Source organism: Schistocerca gregaria, chromosome 8, assembly GCF_023897955.1.
Source record: "Schistocerca gregaria isolate iqSchGreg1 chromosome 8, iqSchGreg1.2, whole genome shotgun sequence".
Classification (NCBI taxonomy): Eukaryota; Metazoa; Arthropoda; class Insecta; order Orthoptera; family Acrididae; genus Schistocerca; species Schistocerca gregaria.
Genome location: NC_064927.1, coordinates 299,423,286 through 299,439,392, shown reverse-complemented (window position 1 = coordinate 299,439,392; position 16,107 = coordinate 299,423,286). Strand labels below are relative to the sequence as shown.

Here is a 16,107-nt window from a genome sequence, read left to right as displayed (position 1 = left end):
CATTTTGATGCTGATTTGGATGTCATATTGTTGGAATTGTGACAGGTGACAAAACAAGTATAAGGTGATTATAAAAGTGAAGGAATGGCTTTGTGCCTAGAATACAGACTAGTACTGATAGGGCATACATGCTCTTCTCTTTCACTGGAGGAAAGCCATAAATCTGTAAGGAGATTATGTGGAAGATTGGGGGGGGGGGGGGGGGGGGTGTAAGTAAAACATCATTCTCTGATGTGTGTAATTTTCACTGTATGAAATTAATAATTATTGTAGAAAAAATATGAGACATTAATTTCTGGTGGCCTTGTTTATCTAGATTTTAAATTGTTTCCTGAAATATTACTGAAATTCATAAATACCATTTTATCCTGATCCAAGTATTAACGCATTTCCCTGTCTCATTTATTGTCATAGAGACACTCTGCTGTAGATTATCCTCAGTGTATCCTTTTATAAAAATGCTAGTGTCATCAGTGATCATAACCGTTTCTGCAACTGTCAGATGGTTTTGCAAATTGTTTATATACACCAAGAACAACAGAGGGGCTAACACAGAGCCCTGGGGCACTCCATAGCTAGTTAAACCGTTTGAAGGCAAGTCCCTGGACCCCATAAAATTCTAGTTTCATAAGCAATAAGTGATGGCTGATTAGATCAAATGCTTTAGATAAATCTAAGAATATCCTGAAGCTTAATTTGTTCTTGTCCAAGGCATTTAGAACCATTTTCATGAATTGGAAGACTGCTGTTTCTGTTCTTTCTAAACCCATTCTGAGCATTAGTCAGTATTTTATTTTTATTCAAGAATTCAGCTAGTCTTTCATACATTACTCTTTCAATTACTTTAGAGAAACCAGACAAGAATGACACTGGCCTATAATTATTTATGTCAACTTTACTATACTTTTTTTTTAAGTGGCTTTGACATTTGGCATTCAAAGAGTTGTCTAAGGAGGAGCTAATTTTGTCTACAAACTGTTTGATAGCAGATAATGCACTCTTCCATTTCTTAAACCCAGGCTGATTTTTTGAAATTTTATTATACTTTGTATGATATTTTGAATTTGATGTCTCGGAATTTTTCCCTGTCAACCAATTCCTTCTTTTAACCAAGATGTGCCACAAAATTCTTTTCTCTCTGACTCTACTCAGTACTTCCTCATTAGTTAATTGATCTATTTATCCAATCTTCATCTTTCTTTTGTAACACCATATTTCAAAACCTTCTGCATTTTATTTTATTGTCTGAGCTGTCTATCATCCACATTTCAACTCCATATAAGGCTATACTCCAGACAAATACCTTGCAAATTGACTTACTAACATTTCAATTCATATTTGATGTTTACAAATTTCTCTCCTTCAGAAATGCTCTTCTTGCTAGTGCCAGTCTACGTTTTGTATTTTCTCTACTTTGGCCATCAGCAATTATTTTAGTGCCAAAATATTAAAACTTATCAACAGCTTTTAATGTATCATTTGTTAATCTAATCCCCTCAGCATCACCTCTTTAATCTATGTTCTATTACCTATATTGTAATTTTGTTAATGTTCATCTTATATTCTCCCATCAAGACAGTGTCCATTCTATTCAACTGTACTTCCAGATTGTATGCTGGGAATTATAATGTAACTGGCAAAACTCACTGTTTTAATTTGTTGTATCTGAACTTTGACCAGACAGTAAGAGACCAAAGAAATATTGGGAGAAGGATTCAGTGTACAGATTGAATAACATCAGTGGTACACTATGACACCATCCAGCTCTGCTCTCAACCATTACTTCCCTTCCATGTCCTTCATGTCTTGTGACAACCATATTGCTTCTGCATGTGGTGTACACAACCTTCCATGCCCAGTACTTTACCTTGCTACCTTCATATTTTTAAAAAGTGTCTTCTAATTTACATTGTCAAAAGCTTTCTCTAAATTTACAAAAGCTATAAACATATATTTACCTTTCTTTAACCTATCTTCTAAGCTAATTTGAGGTGTGAGTATTGCCTCATGTGTTCCAACATTTCTTCAGAACCCAAAGTGATCTTCCATGAGGCTGATTCCTACCACTTTTTCAATTCTTCTGTAAATAATTCATATCAGTATTTTTTTCCATGACTTGTTAAATATTTAGTTCAGTAATATTCAGACATGTTAGTATCCACTCTCTTTGGGACTGGAATTATTATATTCTTCCTGAAATCTGACTTTATTTCCCCTGTCTCTTATATCTTGCATGCAAGGTGGAATAGCTTTCTCATGGGCGACTCTCCAAAGGATGTCAAAAGTTCAGAGCAAATGTCAGTTACTCCAGGGGTCTTGTTTCAACTTAGATCTTTCAATCGTCTGTCAAATTCTTCTTGTGCTCAAGTATCTCCCATTTCATCTTCACCTACATGTTCTTCTCTTTCTATGGAATTGCCTTCAAACTTATTTCCATTGTATAGTGCCTCTATATTATTCCTTCAACCTTCCAGCTTCTTCTTCTTTGTTTGTTACTGGTTCTCCATCTGACTTCTTGATACTCATACAGCTGCTTCTCTTTTCCTCAAAGGCCTCCTTAATTCTCTAGTATGGGGTTTCTATCTTCCCACTAGTTATACCAGCTTTCATAAAGTTAAATTTGATCGCTACCTATTCTTGCTTAGCACTTTTCTCTGTCTCATTTTTCAGACTGTGGCATTCCCTTTCACCTGCATCACTTGCTACATTTTTATGTATACTCATTCCATCATTTAAATTGAATATTTACTGTGACATCCAAAACTTTCTATTAAGCCTTGTCTTTTTACCTGATTGATCTTACGCTGTCTTCATTCCTTCATTTCTTAAAGCCAATCATTCATATTCTGCTGTATTATTTTGCACTGTTTCAGTTAATTGTTGCCTAATGTTCCCTTTGAAGGTCTCAATGACCTCTGGTTCTTTCAACTTATCCAGGTCTCAACTCCTTGATTTCCTCCCATTTGTAAAAATTCCTCAGTTTTAATATACGATTCATAATAAATAAACTGTGGTCAGAGTTCACATTTTCCCCTGGAGATATCTAGTAGTTTAAAATCTGGTTCTGAAATCTGTCTTACCACTACATAATGAAACTTTCAACTCAGACAACTTTCTTCCATGATTCTTAAATCGGAATTCAAAATTGAACCAGCCAGCTACCTCTTTGATTCCCTTCACTGAGTCCACATTCCCCTGCTATTTTTCTTTCTCTTTCTCATTGTACTACCAAATTCCAGTCATATATCATTATTAAATTTCTCTCTCTCTTGACTATCTCGTCATTTGAGTCACAGCTCCCGCACAAGATAAGTAATTTTAGTAGTAATAAACTGTTTCTAAGACTTGAAACTAATTTATTACGTTAATTATAGTGCTCTTCAAGCATACCATTAAAAGTTTTTGTCTTACTCGTGTATTTTCACAGTAATCCCGCAAAGTTCGTTTTGTTTACATATCGCGGCCAGGCCGAACTTTTGAGCTTTCAGATTAAACTTCATACCGCAATTTTAAGTGCATTCACTGATAGTTTAGTGTGCTAAATACGTTTGCTGCCCCTTTATATCTGTAGAGTATCGTCATCTCTTAAGTAATTTCCAGTAATAAACTTCTGAACCATTGTTTACATTGTCGCGAGTAGGCCTAATTTTTCGTACACGTATTTTCATTGTGTTCTGGTAACTTAATTGTCTTTCTGTCACTAAAATCGATTTGTACCATGAGTGTAAAGTGCCTGATGTGCCGTAGAATCGTTAGCTCCGGGGTCTGGTGTGATAGATCTAGTAACTTTTTTCATTGGGGCGATTGTAGTGGCATGGGAATTGGGAAAATGAGCGAGACTCATCAGTGGTTCTGTAGGCTATGCAGTAGAGATAGAAAGGAGGGGAAAATTGCTACCCTTCAGGCTGAGTTAGATGAGGCTAGGTGAGAAATGGACAGGTTAAGGGGGGAGAAGGGTAAACAGGGGTGGGAAGTGGCAACAGGCATAAGGAACAGGCCAAGAAATTCTTCTGACAGCTTTGTTATTAATGTACAAAATAGGTTTGACCTGTTGCCTCAGTCAGAAACTGATGAGCCTCTCACAGAAGTAGATGTAGACAGGGCTCAACAAGCTTTCAGCAGCAAATTGAATAAGAAGGTAGGGAAGTCTGCAAAGAGAAAGAAAGTCTTGTTGCTAGGTAGTTCGCATGCTAGGGGTGTGGGCCAACTTCTGCAGGATGAATTAGGGTCAGAATACCAGGTCACAAGTTTTTTCAAACCTAGTGCTGGACTGGGGCAGGTTACAGAGGATTCATGTTCACTATGTAGAGGCTTTACTAAGGAAGATACCGTGGTTATTGTGGGTGGGCCGGGCAACAGTATTGGCACAGATCCGGGGTACAGCATAGAGTGTGACTTGGCAAATATTGCATCAGCATTGAGTCATACCAGTGATGGGTTTGTGTCAGTTCTGGAGCACCACGATCAGCCTCATTTGAGCTCTTCTGTCAGGAGAGTTAATTTTGAGTTGGAACAGCTACTTGGAACTGATGCAGGGTCACACGTTCGTGTGGCTCCTGTTGATTCACTCTGTAGGTGGGACTATACTAGACATGGCCTACACCTCAACAAGAAGGGGAAGGGTAAACTGGCTGGGCTGATAGCAGGAAATTTAAAGGGGGAAGGAACTACATCTCATGGTGGTAACTCTTTCTTAGTGTAAGATCAGTGTCCAGTGGAAAACTAAAGAGGTTAAAAAAGTTCAAGATACCCACAAAAATAAAATGAAAAATAATATTAGTATATTTCACCAAAATATTGGGGGATTGAAGAATAAAACTGATGAGCTTCTGCTTTATTTAGAAGATACAGAAACTGAGAATGTAATAGATGTACTATGCATGTCTGAGCATCAAATTGTCACAGATATGCAAAAGGTTAGCATCAATGGGCACAAATTAGCTGCACATGTAAGTAGAGATAATATAAGAGGAGGAGTTGCCATATATGTCAAAAGCATCCACAGCACAAAAAATTTAGCAACTAAAAATTATTGTGTAGAGCAACATATGGAAGCATGTGCCACTGAACTAAAACTAAATGATGGCACTTTCATAATTGTAACAGTGTATAGATCCCCCTCAGGGAATTTCCAGCTATTTCTAGAAAATATGGATGCTTTGTTGTGCTATCTGTCAGGCAGGGGGAAGCAAATTATCATTTGTGGGGATTTCAATGTTGATTCCCTGAAAGAGTGTAATAGGAAGAATGACCTTGTAGTATTACTCAGTTCTTTCAATATGAGCTCCATCATCGATTTTCCAACTCGGATAACAAAGAACAGCAGGACATTGATAGATAACTTTTTTATAGAGCAAGACAAGTTTAAGGACATAAATGCTTATCCTGTTGAGAATGGTCTTTCAGATCATGGTGCACAGCTTACAGTACACGACATAGCTCCATGCAGTATATCAAATCAGAATTTCAAAGCAGTGCATTCAATTAACAATATAAATACTGCTAACTTTAGGGAAAGCCTAAAGCAGCTAGACTGTGATGAAGTGTATATGGAACCCAATGCAAACTTGAAATATAACTTATTTCACGATGCATTTTTAAGGGTATTTGAAAATTGTTTTCCCAAGAAAATAGTTAAACATAATTCCAAGAAAACATATAAAAAACCTTGGCTAACTAAAGGAATGTCTTGCAACCATAAAAGAGAACTGTATCTAACAACAAGAGGGAGTACTGGCCCCGAAATTGTTCAATATTATAAGAACTATTGTGCAGTAGTAAGAAAAGTTATTAAAAAGTCCAGAAGCATGTGTATCATGTCTGAGATCAGTAACTCTGATAATAAAATTAAAGCCATTTGGAATATTATTGAAGTGGGAAACAGGGCAACCAAGAGCACAGGAAGACTTTAGTGCCATAAAACTGAATGACAAGTGTACTAACAAATAATCAGAAATTGGAAATATTTTCAATAATCATTTTTTAAATGTTGTGGAGAAAACAGGATCTAGATCTTCACTAGAAGAGAAGAGGCTTCTAATAGAAGAGGCCATACCTGTGCAGTTTGAAACAACTGTATTTCCACCAACCTCTCCCTCTGAAATCAGTAAAATAATAAACTCACTGAAAAGTAAAAGCTCTTACGGAATTGATGGCATTTCCAGCAAAGTACTTAAAGCTTGTTCCCCACAGATAAGTAGGATTCTCAGCCACGTATGTAATAGCTCTTTGGAGAAGGGTGTTTTCCCCAATAGACTGAAATATGCCTCTGTAAAACCATTGCATAAAAAGGGCGATACATCGGATGTCAACAACTATTGCCCAATCTCTCTTCTGACAGTTCTATCAAAAATTTTTGAGAAAGTAATGTATTTAAGAGTAGCCTCCCATATTTGTAAAAATAAAGTACTAAAAAAATGTCAGTTTGGTTTTCAGAAAGGTTTTTCAACAGAAAATGCTATATACACTTTCACTGATCAAATATTAAATGCTCTGAATAACTGGACATCACCCATTAGTATTTTTTGTGATCTCTCAAAGGCCTTTGATTGTGTAAATCATGCAATTCTTTTAGATAAGCTAAATCATTTTGGTTTGAGGGGGGCGGTGCACAAATGGTTTAATTCATACTTAACTGGAAGAATGCAGAAAGTTGAAATAAGTGGTTCATGTAATGATAATACAACAGCTGATTCCTCAAAGTGGGGGGGCAATCAAGTACGGGGTTCCACAGGGTTCGGTCTTAGGTCCTTTACTGTTCTTGATATACATTAATGACTTACCATTCCATATTGATGACGATGCAAAGTTAGTTCTTTTTGCTGATGATACAAGTATAGTAATAACATCCAAAAACCAAGAACTAAGTGATGTAATAGTAAATGATGTTTTTCACAAAATTATTAAGTGGTTCTCAGCAAATGGACTCTCTTTAAATTTTTATAAAACACAGTATGTACAGTTCCTTACAGTAAATGGCAGAACTCCAGTAATAAATATAGACTTTGAACAGAAGTCTGTAGCTAAGGTAGAATTTTCAAAATTTTTAGGTGTGTCCATTGATGAGAGGTTAAACTGGAAGCAACACATTGATGGTCTGCTGAAACATCTGAGTTCAGCTATGTATGCTATTAGGGTTTTTGCAAATTTTGGTGACAAGAATCTCAGTAAATTAGGTTACTATACCTACTTTCATTCACTGCTTTCGTATGGCATCATATTCTGGGATAATTCATTATTGAGTAGAAAAGTATTCATTGCTCAAAAACGTGTAACCAGAATAATTGCTGGAGCCCACCCACGGTCATCCTGCAGACATCTATTTAAGGATCTAGGGATCCTCACAGTAACCTCACAGTATATATATTCACTTATGAAATATGTTGTTAATAATCAAACCCAGTTCAAAAGTAATAGCAGTGTGCATAGCTATAACATCAGGAGAAAGGATGATCTTCACTATGCAGGGTTAAATCTGACTTTGGCACAGAAAGGGGTAAATTATGCTGCCACAAAAGTCTTTGGTCACCTACCAAACAGCATCAAAAGCCTGACAGATGGTCAACCAACATTTAAAAATAAATTAAAAGAATTTCTAGATGACAACTCCTTCTACTTATTAGCTGAATTTTTAGATATAAATTAAGGGAGGGGAAAAAAAACTAACTTAAACATTAGTGTCATGCAATATTTTGTGTAATGCAATATTGTGTACAGACATCTTTCATTAACCTGACATGTTTCACATCGTTACGAAGTGTCGTATTCATGATCTATGGAACAAGTATTAATCTAATCTAATCTCTCTCAATCATTTCTTTTATCTCGCCATACATGTTTTCAGCCTCTTAATCATCTGTGGAGCTCATTGCCACTTAAAATTGTACTACTGTGGTGGTTGTTGGATTTGTGTTTATCTCGGCTATGATATTGTATTCACTATGCTGCTCACAGCAGGTTACCCACATTCCTGTCATCTTATTCATTACGGAACTTACTCCTGTGATACCTCTTTTTCATTGATTTCTAACCTGTACACACCTGACCATAAGTCTTGTTCATCCAGCCACCAAACTTCACTAATCCCCATTATATTTACTAACTTCAATCTATCCATTTCCTTTTTAAAATTTTCTAATGTACCTTCCTGATTACAGACTCTATCAGTTCCAATCTGTACAACATCAGTTTAGTTTTTCTTGAAGATGACAATTTCTGGAGTAATCACCATATGAGATCCACATGGTGAACTATTTTACATCTGGAATATTTTACCCATGATGAATCTATCATCATTTAACCAAATAGTAGAGCTGCATATCCTCAGAAAAAATAATGATTGTAGTCTCCCCTTGCTTTCAGCCATTTGCAGTACCAGCAGTGCAAAGACATTTTGACTGATGTTACAAGGCCAGGCTGATCAATCATTGAGACTCCAGCATGAGATTTTCACTCTACAGCAGAGTGTGTGCTGATATGAAACTTCTTGTCAGATTAAAACTGTGTACCAGACCAAGACTCAAACTCGGGACCTTTGCCTTTCGCAGGCAAGTGGTTAGAGCATTTGCCTGCAAAAGGCAAAGGTCCCGAGTTTGAGTCTTGGTCCGGCACACAGTTTTAATCTTCCACGAAGAAATCATCCAGACTGTTGTGGCATCAACTACTGAAAAGGCTCTCATTTCATACAGTTGTATGTTCCAAATGTCTCTCACATAAATGAATCATACTGCAACTGCTGAGTTTTTTTGTTTTTTTTTTTTAATTAAAAAAAAGAAAGAAAGAAAATCTCTATTTAAAAGATTTCTATTAATTTTTTGAAAGGTTCTAAAGTTGATGATCATAAAGGACTTTGCTTACTGAGAGTATACCTTTTATTATTCACTTATCCACTTGGCTTTTAAGAGAGTATAATAGTTATTTTTATGTTATCTCATGAACGTTTCTTTGTGGGTGACAGTGTATTTGCATTATGGATATGAGAAGAGAAAGCAATTACCACTGAAGACTAAAAATTGTGTTCTGTTCTGAAATTGCCAAGGCTGCATTAATGTGCTGTCTTTATGTGCCACACAGTACCACAGTACATTAGGATATCACCAATAATTACTACTAAAATCAGTAAAATTTCTCTCCTTTTTATGGGTGCTCCCTCTCTCTCTCTCTCTCTCTCTCTCTCTCTCTCTCTTCTCTCTCTCTCTCTCTCTCTCTCTCTCTCTCTCTCTCTCTCTCACACACACACACACACACACACACACACACACACACACACAAACACACCACCTCATATCATGTTCTACCTCCTCCTGCCTGATGCAATGCAGAACTCAATGTGGCAGGTGGCAGAGACTCAACAAGTCGTTGGAAGTCCCATACAGGAATACTGAACTGAGCTACCTCTATAGCTGTCCGTTATTGTGAAAGAATTGCTGGGGCAGGATTTTGTGTATTAACTGACTTCTTAATTATGTCCTATAAATGTCTGATGGGATTCACATCAGGCAGTCTGGGTGGCCAAATCATTCACTTGAATTGTCCAAAATGTTCTTCAAATCAGTTGTTTACAACTGTGGCCCAGTGACCTGGCCCACTGTCATCCATAAAAATTTCATCATTATTTGGGAACTTGAAGTCTATAAATGACTGCAAATGGTCTCCTAGTAGCCAAACATAATCATTTCCAGTCAATGATGATTCACATCACACCACAACATTATTCAGCAACCACTAGATAGCACAGTGCCTTGTTAACATCATAGGTAAATTGCTTCATGAGGTCTGCAGCACGCTTGAACCCTACCATCAGCTCATAGCAACTGAAATCAGGAATCATCTGACCAATCATGGTTTTCCAGTCATCTACGGCACAACCGATGTGGTCATGAGACCAAGACAGGCACTGTAGGTGATGTCATGCTATTAGCAAAGGCCATAGTGTTGGTCATCTGCTGCCATAGGTCATTAATGTCAAATGTTGCTGCTGTGTCCTAATGAATATGTTTCCTGTATGTACCACACTGATGTATGCTGTTATTTCATGCAGTGTTGCTTGTTTGTTAGCACTGACAACTATACAAAAACTCTGCTGCTCTCAGTCATTAAATAAAGACTTTTGGCGACTGCATTGTCCTTGATGAGAAGTAGTGCATGAAATTTTGTATTCTTAATACACTCCTGACACTGTGGATCTCAGATTATTGAATTCCCTACTGATCTGCAAAATGGAAAGTCCCACGTGTCTAGCTCAAACTACCATTACATTAATTTTCATTGTGCAGCCATAATCATGTGTACATGATACTACCACCATCTTTATATGTGCAAACTGCTATCCCATATCACTCATTTAATCTGATAAACAGCTTGTTTTTGCACTGTCTATACAACAATCAGTTTTCAGACATTGTCATAGATTTTAATTCACGTATACAGAGGTTTAGTTAACATGCATAAGTGCACTTGTTGATATAAGTAGTGAAAGTCAGAAATTATCATTTTCTTGTTGCAGAAACAAATTTATGCTACATACACTGTTTTAAAGAGATACTTTACAACTTGAAATATAAATGCATGCATTGATACAGTGCGTGAAGATCAGAAATTATCATTTTCGTGTTGCAAAGATGAACTTATGCTATATACACTGTTTAATAAAGTGATATTATAATTTGAAATCTTCTACTGGATAACAGCTTTTCATTAGTAATAAATGCTTAAGTTTATTCTCTAAAGGGTTTTAATTAGCTATCTTGAGGTCAGATGGAAGACAGTTATAAAAAATTGTTCCTGTTGTATGTGGACTACAATGCAGCCTTTGTTTTATTTGCGATTATGTGAAAATTTTCCCTTCCCCATGTGTTGTACATATGTACATTACTGTTTGTTACATTATATTCTGGGTTTTGTTTCACAAAAATATTGCCTGCAGGATGTACATAGAGTAGATGGTTAGTTTCTTAAGATTTCTCTACAAGGTTTTCCTTAGCCACCAATTTACTGCCTTTTCTTGTAGTCTGAAGAGCCTGTCTGTATAGACACCTGGTGCCCCCTCCCATATCTCAGTACCATACGGAAGATGTGGATGTATTGTTCTGAAGTATTTTTGTCTCAAGCTGTCATGGCAGAAGAGGGCTGAGACCCTTTTCAGTAGATACACATTTGTGCTGCTTTTCCTATAAATATTGTCTATACGCTCTTTCAATTCCAGGTGTTCATCAACAATTATACCCAAAAATTTGTGTTTGTTTGTGTAGGTCAGGTGGTGTAAATGGAGGTGTAAATAGAGTTCTATTTATGTTCTGATTATAGCAAAACATGAATTTCATTGCCACTGTCTTCTCTTCATTTATGAATAGCTTATGTGCAGTAAGATAACTTCACAGGAAGTCATGGCTCAGCTAACAAAAGATGTGTCATCAGCATAGCTTAAAGCCTTGCAGTTTGGGGTTCAGTTAAATCATTAAACATTCACAAGAAATAGAAAAGGCCCCAGTATGCTTCCTTGGGATTAGTTTGACATACCTGTTTCCTGTCTTTCAAATATGGAGTAAGTAATTGTAAGGCTTCCCCTCTCATCGCATATCCTTCGGGTTTATGCAACAGAATTATATGATTCAGGGTGTCAAAAGCTTTACTCATATCCAGGAAGGTGCATATTACCTTGTCTCCTTCATCTACCTTGTTTTATATTTCATGCATAAAAGTTGCTACTACTTTTACAGTAGATCTCCCTTTTCTAAAACCATGTTCTAGATTGTTAAACAGATTATGTTGTATGTCTCAAATTGATTTAATATTACTTTCTTTAATAATTTCCCAAGCTCTGAAGGTAATGATATTGGCCTATAATTTTTCATATCAGTTTTTATTCCCTTCTTATACACTGGTAGGATTTCAGTTATTTTCAAAAGATCACAGAGTTCTCCATGGCAGAGAGATATATTTATCAAGTGTGTCAGAGGCTTCACTAATTCTCCTCTGTATTCCTTTAGCAGCTTAAGTGAAATGTCATCCCAACCACAAAACATTTTAGATTGAAGTTTTGAAATGATTGCTAGGAGGTCCCTCTCAGTAATGACATGGATGAAAAAAGATTGGCCAGATTTTGAAACATTTAAATTAGATTCTCAGTCATGTATCATTTATGCCAAATGCATTAAAAATCTGTATGAATTTCTTCTACAAATCTTTTGGGTCATTTGTTATATTGTCATTTTCTTTTAATGTTGTGCTGGTGTGTTCATGAGAGTGCTGTTTCCCAAATTCTTTATACATTATTTTCCAGGCTCTTTTACTAACACAGGTTGAGTTACTTATTTGATATGCATATTTCTGACCTTAAAGGGTAGTCAAGGAATCTCTGAACTTTTTTCTGAGCAAGTTGTATTTTGTTAAATATATTGTAATTTAGTATCTCTAAAGAGTACATAAAGGTCTTTCACATAAATTCTAGAGATAAATTCTCAGCTTTGTGATTGATAGCTTTGTTTACTTGTTTTACTATAGTACATGTTTCATCTAAAGTTTTATTAAATAGTTTATAGAAATTTTCCCATTTGTCATTCACATTGATGCATTGTACACTGGTTACCATTTTCATTGCCTAATGTCCTCTTAATTTTATTCTAATTAAATTTTCTTTTGTACATAAATATATCATTTTTACTTACATCTACATCAGTTTCCATAGTAGGGGCTCTGTGGTCAGATGTTTCATTTTCTATGGCAGTTATGTTTATGTTCTCCTCTGTTATGTTCATCAGATTGTGGTCACTGCATATCTGTGTTTTTACAGCAATTGTTGTAGGTTCTGAGCTTATGTAATAATAGCTATAACACTGAAGTTAGTCAATGTAATGAAAATAATTATAGCTTTTATTTAAATAGTCTATGTTGATGTCTCCAAAAAACAGCAAATATTCTTTACACACTGATGTCGTCTCCAGCATGTCCTCCAGACAGTTGGAAAATTCATTAATACTGCTTCCCGGTCATCAATACAGAGTTGCTATAGTCAGACTGTTGTTCCCTAGTTTTAAATTTATTGCTGCATCCTCAAGTACCATTTATTTACTCAGAACATCAGTCCGTTTGACTTTTACACACACATATCATTTCTGCTATAAATGCCTACCTCTCCACCTTTGTGTGTCCTCCTACAGTAAAAGTTTATGAGTTCATAATTTCTTATCCGGTATCCATATGCTTCCTCTTCTTCACAACCTAATTCACTCACTGTGAAGAAATGTGGTTTTGATTCATTTTGGTACATATCCAAGTGCTCCATTTCATTCATTACATTCTGAAATTCTGGTATGTAAGGATTAAATTGCTACACTTTACACTGAAAAGTGCTTCCTTATCACTTTTGTGATTGATAATTTTGATTATGTCATCTTTCTCTGCAATAATTTTGCTTATTTTCTCACATATTAGTTTCTTGCTTTCAAAATTTGGAAGCATCCCACGTTTGGTAAGTAGACATTTGCCCATTTTACCTATATCCACTATTCTACATTTTCCAGATGAATCACACATCTGTTTGATCTTGATGTTTGCTTTTGTGCTTCCTCGTTGACACACAAATGGTACATTAGGTTATGCCTGTGATGTAGTGTTGCAACTATTGGTTTCGAGATTTATTAGCTTTTAAGAACTTTTCCAAGCTTGCTAAGCAGGTCTGTTGTTTCTTGAGGCATCATTGGCACCAGCTTCTCCCATAAAGTTGTTTGCAGGACTATTTGTATATGTACAACAATCAGCTGCTATTTGGTGGATGTGGCTTCATCAAGCCTTGATATAACTGGGTTAGTCTTTCCACTAAACTGTCTGATTATTTGCCTCTTTTGCTGCCTTCTTCAGGTGTTTTCAAGCACTTATTGGACATAAACTAGTAACAACTCCTTTTATGAAGCAGCACTTTGCAGATGGTTGCTATTAGGTGGAACAGGCAATGACAATTGGGACAACTTGCATTCTGTTCGTGAGGTTAATAGGCCAAAAGGTCTGAATGTTTAAATGCATTGTAAAATTGTGAGTAGCTTTTGTGTTCAAGAATTGGCTGGTGATCTTCATAGGTGTTTGAAGCACAATATTGTCATTTGGCATGTAGGTTTTATTTTAAAATTGTTAACATTTTGGAAGTCAGGAGTTAGTGATCTGGCTTTATCTACAATGTTACTTTTCTAATACAGAAATCTTACAAGAATTCGAAGTGCATTTACATGCAGGCGTGGAATTCTCCTGGACCATTTCTCATCCTTAGGAGGATGTTTGGTATAGTGAGGGCACACAGTCAGCATAGGAAGGGGCCGCATGTTGAATGTCAGAGGCTTAGCTTGCTGAATGGTGATGTTTAGTTTATGAGACAGACATGGGGACGTATAAGTGAGACCAATAAATTAGGTTTGTTCCTCTGGAGAAAATGTGTTCTGCTTTGGTGTGATTTCTGATTTATTGACTTTGACTGGTATTCTGTTTTTGATTTTTTGGAGATTATCTACAGAAGTTTGTTAGTATCCAACTAGTGGCTGTGTGTGTATTGTTAACAGTGTACATTTTGGAGACCAGCAGTTAATTCTTGTAGTCTTTCTGAAAGTAGTTTGATAGATAAATGGCTTTATTTATTGACTTTTGGTTAGTGAAAAGTTTAAACCAGCATCACAGAATATAAATAGGCAGCAAGATTGGTTACCTTGGTATTTATTCCTTGTCCACATTCAATTCCTCCATGTGATACAGAGACTGTCCCATCACGAGCATAAACTGATACAATTGCATGAAAATTACCTAAATAATCAAATCTGTATTTCATAGGGACAATTGAAATTCCTCTTTTTCTCCAGCGGTTATTCTGAAATTGAAATACAAATGCAATTAACTATGGCATTAATTAAAGCATTATTTTTTCAATGTCATTTTAAACATGAACAACTGTTACATTACATCACAAATATAGACTATACAGGTATATCTACTTACAAATAAACTGTGAGTGACATATGACACACAATGAAAAGCAAAGCAATACAGGAAAAAACGGTCAAGTAGGAACTGCAGAAAGATGCAGGCAAAATACCATTGGTTAAAATGGAAACAATGATGGGAATATTGAAGGAGAGAAAAACAAAATAAGAGTTTTGTGTCAGTTCTCTTTCAAACGCATAGACATGTTGTATATGAGCCTAATATGGAATCACTGCCACCTTCTTACAGTAATACAGTAAATGCATGTGGGTGCCTGCTGGAAAGTTACAGTGAATGTATGCTGGCAGCCAACACAGATTATTTTCACCCAGTACTCAATTACTAATGATATTCTTTGAGACAATAGAAGGTGTCTTTGTGATTACTTTACTTTGCAAGTGTTTTGGCGCACTGAAACTCCTACAGTTATTTTAGGGTCTTTCAGGTGAAGCAGCACTTTCTAGAACAAACTAATTTTTTACTAATCATGCACTTTTCGCCTACAGTAATTTGTGTTTCTATGTCTCATTTGCTACACAAATTTTACTACTTTTTCCTTTTCAACTTTTATCTCTTTTCACTTCCTATTCTCCTCTTGGTCATTTAAGTACTTTTCTTCATTCTTTACTTCTCATTTCTCCTTTTAGATTTGTAGACCCTCTTTGTGATATATCTCTATATTAATCCTACAAGAAGAGAGCAATGACTTAGTCACTATCCTCACCCATCCAAACACTTCCTATTGCCATTCCAGCACTACACAGCCCTCATTCTACCATCACACCGAGTCTTTTTACCTCTCTCCTTTCCCACTCCCCCCCCCCCCCCCCAAAAAAAAAAAACCTCTTCCCTGCCCTCCATCTAACCTCCTGACCTCCCCTCTATTCATGTCATCTGTGTGCACTCCTCAGCAGCAGTTCACTGTCCCAATGTCCCCCAACCCTACCCTACTATCCCCCCCCCCCCCCCCATCCTCATCCTATCCCCACCCAGTTGCCACTCTCACCATGCACTGTTGGTGCTGTTGCTTGCATTGTGACTTCAGCTGCCAGAGATTGCAGTCATGTGTGTGTGAGTTGCATTTGTGTGAGTATGTGTGTCTGCCTGTCATCTGTTTTCAACAAAGGCCTTGTTGGCCAAAAGCTT

The 16,107-nt window shown here is 36.4% G+C and overlaps 1 protein-coding gene across 1 annotated transcript in view; it reads right to left on the bottom strand.

Annotated features, from left to right (window-relative positions):
• The window catches only part of LOC126284382 (uncharacterized), a 329,783-nt gene that overhangs the window by 15,301 nt on the left and 298,375 nt on the right, over positions 1-16,107 (bottom strand). The window contains exon 21 of the mRNA XM_049983265.1: positions 14,690-14,848. Coding sequence (XP_049839222.1) covers positions 14,690-14,848 — 159 coding nt within the window. The remainder of the gene's footprint in view (positions 1-14,689; positions 14,849-16,107) is intronic.